Source organism: Oxyura jamaicensis, chromosome 5, assembly GCF_011077185.1.
Source record: "Oxyura jamaicensis isolate SHBP4307 breed ruddy duck chromosome 5, BPBGC_Ojam_1.0, whole genome shotgun sequence".
Classification (NCBI taxonomy): Eukaryota; Metazoa; Chordata; class Aves; order Anseriformes; family Anatidae; genus Oxyura; species Oxyura jamaicensis.
In genome coordinates this window covers 16286377-16295386 of record NC_048897.1, presented here as the reverse complement: position 1 = coordinate 16295386, position 9010 = coordinate 16286377, and the positions used below count along the sequence as shown (strand labels likewise).

Here is a 9010-nt window from a genome sequence, read left to right as displayed (position 1 = left end):
TTTCATTATAGCTAGTCTATATGTCAGCTGATTTGTAATCAAAAAATTATTTCCAATTTTTTTCAATGATGATGGATTTGGATGTATTCTTCAAGTTAGGTCCTAATTCAGTGTTTTTGTTAAAAGCAAATCCTTTTCAATTCAGATAAGTTTCTGCTCCTTTAGAATTTATCCTATGGTTCAACAGGAAGACATGAAAAATGTTAGAAAAAAATATTTTAGTTTTAATTTCAGAATAAAGAAATGTATTTTCATAAAGAAGTCTGAAAAAAATATTTCTGAACACTTACAAAGTCAAGTGTTTCTAAGAGGGAAGCATTTTTTCTCTTGTTTTGTTTTCTTGTTTTGTTTTACATTCTATCATGGATAGATGCCTTGGTTCATTTCCAAAATAATGATTAATCTGACAAATAATGAATATGTAAAAAGGGATTTATAGGCTGTGTTGAAAATAGCCTTAAATGAAATGTGTCTTAGCAGTTTAAGAACTGCTTCCTTCTTTGTTGGACAAAACACATATTTCACATGTCATTACCAGCTTGGAAGTTCAAAACCACGTGAAAATAGATGCAAACATATTTTTTGTTACTATTCCTGTCTGAAGATACAGAAGAACATTTAGCCAAGGTTGCAAAGTAATTCAGAGTCAAAGTTGTTCAAAGGCACAGAAGTATTTCTATGGGCTGTTTGTTTTCTTTTATTTATATTTAATTGAATATGAAATACAAATCCTCATATGTTGTGCTTTCACTGAGGATGAATTATTGAAGAACAAAAATTATGCATAGAACGAATCCTCAAGTAGAGGATGCATGGGACTTAAATGCTCCTTAAGATTTAATTGTGTTTTTGTTTTTTTTTTTCAGGGATACAGGAAGTGCCCAAACTGGATTGCAGCATAGATCAAGGAGCACCAAAAAATGCTGGTTCATCTTGAAAAGGATAAATGCTAGATGAGTCATCATCCAGATAGACAATGCAACTTTCAGGTGCAAGAATATATAGCAACAATTAATTCATCTAATTCATTCACGTTTTGACCTGAATGAACATGAATCAACTCTTGTTAATCCAAATAAACTAGAATATAAAACTATTAACCACCCAGTTCTGCCTTTTTTTTTTTTTCCATCTTCAGTTTTTAAAGCTCTGAGACACTACTACATGTTTTAATGTGAATAAGCCTGAAGCAAGTACATGGTTTAGGGTCTTTCTTCCTAATACTTAAAAATCAAGTTTTCTTTATGTGATTTTAAATATAGCTAGCAGTATAGCATCTGGTTAATTTACCTGTGTAAAATGGCATAGTAAATGTCAATGACTACCTGCCATGTGTATAAGCAACATAAGTAATGTTCTGAACTAAAACCTTCTATCCATTGCTATGTCTATTTATTAGTCAGGGAAATCAATTTAATTATGGTATTACTTTAATCCTTATGGAAGAACTTTGTACTTTATGCTTCATACATACTTACTTGCAAGTGGAATATGTCAGACCAAAGTCCACCAGAGTAAGCGCAATGTGAAATATTGAAGATACAGTTTTGCTGCCCTTCCACATTTGAGATAGTGTGTTGGAGCTGATCTATTCACCTGGACTTGAGTAGCAGGCAAAGTACAACTGTAGAGGATGAGCTCATGCATTTGTGTGCACTTCTTTCTTTGCTAAGCTTCACTGAAAGAGGTAAGATGCCTGCCTAGTGCTGTTTTCCTCAGTTACTTTCTTAATAACTCATAATACCAACTTCTATTCTAGAATTAAATGGATCTGTAAATTATTTCAATGTGTACTGTAACTATGGGGGAAGAAAAAAGACTGACTCACTCAAAAATGCAAAAGGAAAAAAAACAGGTAAAAAAGAAACTCCAGATCCAAATACAGATTTCCTAAAGCTAAGTGATGCTTGTAGGTTAAGTTTTGATTTGTAGTCATTTCTAATCACAATATATATTTTTAATAATAATGATAGAAGCTTTCAGTAAAAGGGTTACATGACAGAGGGAAATGCAAATACAGCAGAACTTAAGTGCTGTAGGGGGAACCATGTGTTGAATTTCATGGAAAGGAATTTTCCAGTTTATTACGATGTAAAATGATCAGCTTTGGATGTAATAACAAATTGTATGTTAATAGTAAATCAGAATTATTTACTGTATAGTTTTACTCTATAGTTTACTATAGTTTAGTATTATTTACTATATAGTTTAATAGTTTTAGAGTAGAAAATTCTGTTTCAATGGTTTTCTATATGGTAGGTATAAAAATTAATTCTCAAGCCTAACTTTTATTTCAATGATTTATCTCAAACATTTAAACAAAAATGTGCATTATAATTCTTCACTCTAGAAAACTGTTTGTTGGATCTGCTACCAAATCAGGTTCATAAGGAATGTGGCTCTGTTGCAATGTAAATCACTGTGGAGAAGGGAGCGGGTCTATGTCAGCTGTGCTGACGCTGGCAGGAAATAAGCTCTGATCAAAGAGCTGCTTGCCTGTGTACTCTGCCTTCATCAGAAGGGTTTGGCTAGATTCTAAGTTAAAGTGTCTTTTGAGAGCATTGGAAACATGTTATCTTGATTCAGTCTGAGCTGTCATTGATACTGAAATTCCTCTTCCAGACTGAGATTTGCTGGGATGAGGACCCCATGACTTAATACAGTAAGAGCCTAAACCTGTGTTGGATGGAGAGTTACTAGACATGTAACCCGCCCCCCCCCCCCCCCCCAAAAAAAAAAAAAAGAGGACAAAATGAGGCTCAAGTGTTTTGATTCTTTTTTTTTTTTTTTCCATCCCCCTTCAGTCTGGGTTAAGCCTGTAACCTATTTAAAGCTACAGATGAAAATTCAACCAGGGCATAGTCCAGAATTGCTGAAGTGCGTTCTCCAGCGTGTGGAAATACAGTACTAGGAAGCCATGATTTTGAACACTGTTTGAAGTATAGACAAATAGCAGAGCCAGTGTTCCTGTTCATGCCAGATGGTCCGTTAATGTCTCTATTTCCATACAGTTTGGACTTGGGGAATAAGCAAACTTTAATTCTGATAAATATGTGTTTTTAAGTTTTGTCCTTACGTTATTTTCTATGACCTTTTGTAATAGGTTGTATTTCACTGCCCATTAAGGCACAAGGTAACAAAAGTGAATATGTTTAAGTGACACAGCACTGGGTTCCATGTCAGCTGGAAGTAGAGTGCAAAACGTCAGGGGAGGGAGATGTCAGTGAAAGATGGAATAAGCCAATTTTGCCAGAGGCTCATTGTACGGAAAGCAAGTGTTTCAATCTATTTCTCCTTCAGGACATTCAAATAAAAAGTCATAAATCTTTCAATTTTCAGTTCCAGTCTGTGTTACAGCTCTGCATTGCTGCAGGAGGACTGACTCAGAAGATGCTGCTGAAGAGTTCAGTGGGAGTTCTGTTTTTGCTTTTTCATTTCCCTGTGCCAGTGATGACCAAAGAGGCAGTGGTCTTGGCTAATGCCCACCTTCTCCCTCAAAGAGGCTATGAGGGACTGGCTAACATCAATGAAAAAGGTACTCATAAAGAGAGTGAGTGATCTGGATGCATGCTGTGTTTTACTTTGCTGCTTTTTGGGAACATTTTCAACATATTTGAAAGCTTGCAACAATGCTTTGAAATATGAACATGTCCTGACACAAAATCCATAATCTTTAAAGTCCTTGCTCAGCTGCTGCCTAATTCAAGAGAAATTAACAGTTTAAAATATTCATCTAAAATATTTTGAGACAATCAGGTTCTTATTCTTTTAACTATCATATTTTGATTAACACCTCAGGACCTACATCTCATTGATAATTAGAACTGAGACATTGCTACCTAGCTTGTGAGGTCCAATATGGTAAGTTTTCTAATGCATTTACCAGGGTAGATTCCACATAAAATGCAGCCAAAAGGAGTACTGAGGTTGGTTCATTTTCCTCCTTGACTGATGGCAATTGAGCGTCTATAAAATTCACTTTTCAAGTGAATCCTGTAAACAGCTAGCCAAAGTGTTTTGTTTTGTTTTGTTTTCAATATGTTAACAGAAGCCATTCTGTTTTGCATTAGTAATATTCACTAAGCAAATACAAGTATTACTGTATATATTACTGGCCTGAACACCAATATATACTTAAATCATTCTGTATAAACTTGCAGGATCAGGTCTATGTCTACCAGTTGAATGCTTTAAAAACAAGGGCCCAGAGTCATGTACAAAGTTCTTCTCTTACCAGGATATTTGGTATTTTTTTGCAGATAGTATTGAGGTGAAGTATTTTATTCCTGGCTGGAGATTCTATTAGGCCACGAAAGGCCTAAAAGTAAGACCACAGAAAGCTTATATAGTTCTGTAAAACTGCCCTGAGTGACTTAAAAGCACCAGCAAACTTCTGAACATAAAATATAAAAGGCTATATTTAATACAATAAGGATACTATGAATAATAGTATTTAACAGGTTTAGGCCAGCTGGACTTAAATTTAAATTAGAGAAGATACCAGTACGCTGTCATTTCAGTAGAAGCTGGAAAGGGTAATGACTTCAATAGAAAAGTAAACAGTAAAGTTAAGGGGAGACTGGAAGTGTTTGCTTGTAAGTGAACTTTTCAGTATTCTTATTACCAACACTGAAACAAAACAGGAATATGCTGATAAAATTTAATGATAACATGATGTAGTGAAATGTCAATACAGTCAGAATATTACACAGAAAAAAAAAACTTGGATGTTCTTAAGCAACACCAATGAGATGAAAAAGAAAATATTGAATTCCAGGTTTTACTGCAAGTGAGGACTTAACCACTTACAAAGATCCAAAGACTAAAGTCTAGATTAAAGAAAACTAAGAGCTACAAATTTAACCGTACATCAGAGATATTTCTTAAAAGACTGAATCAGTGACACCATATATGGCCATCTGCAATACTGTGTGTAAATTTTATCCACATTCTAGGAGATTAATTTGCAGATAAAAAGCTAATTAAACAACTAAGGAGTGGAAGATATATCTTACACTAAATAATATCAGAACTTGTTATCCTAACAGAATTTACCCTAACAAAGCAAAAGCTGATTAAAAATACAGTTGTCCTTTACATTATGACTTATAACCAGGGAATAAGAATGTGTTCAGTAAAACAATCACCATGGGCGCTACAGCCAATGATTTGCACAAGGAAAAGGGTTGTTTTCCAAGTTTTTATTTTAAAAATTTATCTTTGGAAATCTTTTTACTCAGTTGTTTTATGACTTTGGAAAAGGAGTTAGGACATTTTGCCACACTTTCCCTGAATTATCCCAGCGTCCCAGAAGAAGAACAATTTGTTTAAAAGCAAAACAAAATTTAATTTCTAAGTGAGGTATCTAAATTCCTATCAGTTATTGTTAGGACAGAACTTCGGAGTTCCTGTGTCTGAAAAACTGTCCTATTATATAACAGGTGGTCTGTAGGAAATATTCTGGTAGAGTTATTAAAATGGTTATGTCTTTGTTAAATACAAATTACATATTCTCTGTTAAATATAAATTAGAAGTATTCCTTAGTATAATGACATAATGATGTGCCTTTCAACTCTGTGAAGAAGTGAGTGATTACAACTCATAAGCATGTTTCTGAGTAATGGAATAGATGCTGACTAACATCCTACTTTAAGAAAGTATTTCTTTGTATGTGAATTCATACATACATAAATGTGTATTTAAATTATGCTCTGGTTCTTAGAAATCTCAGTCAGTTCTAAAACATAGAACATTATGCTTATGTCTTAGAGCTGCTTGCTATTATACTATAGTAAAAGTTACCTTATAAGCAACTTACATTTTAAAATATATTATATATTTCAGACCAATAAGGAGGGTCACCCCAAACCTTATATGCTGTTTTTATCACCTCTTAATCTACTGGATAGGTGGTATAATGGAAAAATCACTTTCACCTATTTTCCTGATGTCAGTGTTCAGCACCGCATGGTACTGTAGCTTTATCTGCACATCAGTGGTGAGATTAATGTGGAGATTGAGTAACAAGAACTGTTGCCAAGAAGACTCACAGATCTTTGTAAGTTTTGCATTAGCAATAACTGTGCTTTGATAACCTCCCTTTTTATCAGTGCATGGCATATTGATAGGAATTTAATGCAAGGACAAAGCATAAATCAGAGAGAAATTAGATTTATTTGTTGAGGATAAGGCTATCTCTAGTTATTAGACACAATGGTCCAGCGCAAGGCATAGAGAATTGGTAATTCAAACTGGAGAAACTTAGGAGGAAAAGGAACAGTATGTACCTAAATTTTTTTAACCATATTTCTGTCATAAATGCAAAACCACACTTCCGTATTACAACAGGATAATAAAACCTTATTTGAATTTCTAAAACTTTCCTGCATGTTCTTCCCTCAAATCATGCACCTTTAGCCAAGTAGATGCCCACCAGCTGGGCTGAAGTCAGCCTGAGGCCATTTCCAGCTAAATCAAGGCAATCATGCACTCACTGTAGAGAACAGAGTTCAATATCTGAATTTCACTATTTGAATAGAAATTTACTTTAAAATTCTATTTTTTCTACTTAGACTATCCGAGGGATTGTTTTGAGATTTTTCAGCGCTCCAAAGGAAATTGCAGAGATGGTCTTTACATCATCCAACCAAAGGAAGACCCAATTGTTGTCTCTTGTAATATGCAGGATGGTGGCTGGACAGTAATTCAGCACATTACAGCCAATAGTACTGTCGACTTTGATAGGACCTGGCAGGATTACAAATATGGATTTGGCTCTGTTCCTGACAACCACTGGCTAGGAAATGAATATATGCATCAGTTAACAGGAAGCTCTGTGCAATATGTACTTGCAGTGAAACTTGTAGACCTAAATGCTGAAATCAAATGGGGACAGTATGAACCATTCCTTATTGAAGATGAAAAGTCTCAATACCGAATCAGGGTTGGCCTATACAAAGGCAATGCAACTGATGCTCTGACCCTAGACACAGAAGCTTACCTCCATGACAACCAGAAGTTCACCACCAAGGACAGAGACAATGACAATTACTTTCAGAATTGTGCCAAACTAGAACACAATGGCATTCCCGGGGGAGGCTGGTGGTATGACGCATGTGCTGGCGCGAATCTAAACCGTAGGAATGTGATATACTGGCAAAAGGACTGCAACAAGAAACATTTGTGCAAGTTTGCATGGATGATGGTTAAACCCATTGACCACAGCCTGTCGTACGCAACCAAGTCTTGTCCATGTCAGAAGGAAGAACTATAGGTGAGCCATGTGTCCTTTGAAAGGAACATGGATTCTTTGTCAAGTGACTGAAGTGAAATCACATTGATTGAAAAAGTAATCATGACTGGAAAATTAATTTGGGACTTTGCAAGGCCTTTATGATACCATATTGTCCAGGATTGGACCGAAAACATACAGATAATTACCAAGCACAAAAGTAAGAATAGAGGTGCCTGACTGAAACTGAGGCCTCTAACAAAAGATTTAAATGACCCATTTTATAGAATTTTAGCCTTCAGAGGATTTAGATATGAAATCCATGATGTGATGTCTTGTAGTAGATATACACACATTTCAGAAGGTTTTGGTCCAGTATGAATGTTCACTGTTAACTGTATATCTTCATAAATCATGCAGGAAGGAAATTTAATGGGAAGTACCTACATTTGCAAAACACATACCAAAGAGTATTGTATACCATAGCACAGCATCAGACCTTTCCTTTGTACCTTTAGTGAAAGGTATTTTAATATTCAAAATTAGAGTTAGCCTTATCTCCAATGGCTTCTTTTCCCATTCATTAACTTTTCTTTTTATCTCTACTTTTTAATGCTCCCATGCCCAATGAAGTATTTAGCACAGTCTTTTCTTCCTTCTTATTAGAGTGTCTTGAGCTAATGGACTCATCGGCTTTCTCATTAAAAGCTACTAATCTAAGGCTTACAGCTCCTCTGAATTTTTCCTCAAGAAACACAGTGAACACTAGGTTGATTTTGCATTTTTTTTTTAAATTATTATTATTTTTCCTCAGTATTACTGCATTTTATTTATCATGTTTTGACTGTTGCTTCTTTCTGTTCTGTGATGGGCTTAAGCTTTCTCTCTTTTTAATGCCACTATGAGATAAGAACAGAGTGTTGGCTTTACTTCACATTTGCTAGCTTCAGTTATTTTGGCAGTCAACCTTGATGTTATTCAAACACTGCCTTTTGTCTGATCTGAACACAAAGAGAGAGACTTTAAATTTCATGATGAATTAATCTGTTAAAAAATCATAAGTATAAGGATTTCAGTTTTGGTAACCTTGAAGATCATGTACAGACATTGGAGTTATTTCACGCATTTCTGTATCATTGAAGTAGTTGAATAACATCTGAAGAGGTTTCATTGTTGCATTACACAAAATGTCAGGAGTGTATTTACAATGTCTTGTTTGTTATCTTAGACATTTCATTTACAGAAACTCAGGCAAACTGCTTTTTAATTTAAAAGTGGAATCTTTTAATTTCAATTAAAATAATTTACAGAAAATAAATTGTATTGTGTTTTGAGAAGACCAAAGCTGGCAGGATTACTTAGGAAGAGAAATTAATTGGGAAATGGAAAAGTCATGAAAGAAATTTTTATTTTTTACAGTGCACTGCAACATTTTCAGAAAGAAATGCAAATAGATTATGTGAGTGAGGCCAGTATATTATACATGTGTTTATTGCAGGAGCTGATTTTTACCCCTCAAACTTTGTTCAAAAAAATAAGCATTATAGAGGAAGAAATGGGTATTAGCTGGATTGAATTTATGTCATTGAGTCAATTTAATGTGGGTTCTGCTGTAACTATCAGGAAACGCCTGCAGTTGTAATACGGATACAAGAAAATCACTGGACTGTTGCTAGTCTCCAGTAGCTTTTACCCAAATTCCTGGCAAGATAGCCAGAACACACAGCTGCCAAAAATGTGTTGTGAAATAACATGGAAGCCAGAAGACTATCTGATCC

At 34.8% G+C, this 9010-nt stretch overlaps 1 protein-coding gene across 1 annotated transcript; it reads left to right on the top strand.

Moving 5' to 3' along the window:
• Positions 1–2737: 2737 nt before the first annotated feature.
• Positions 2738–8765, top strand: LOC118167643 (fibrinogen-like protein 1-like protein). The gene is made up of 2 exons (XM_035327273.1): positions 2738–3535; positions 6574–8765. Exons 1-2 carry the CDS (start codon positions 3391–3393, stop codon positions 7272–7274), a joined length of 846 nt encoding a protein of 281 aa, XP_035183164.1. The 5' UTR covers positions 2738–3390; the 3' UTR covers positions 7275–8765.
• Positions 8766–9010: the final 245 nt, after the last annotated feature.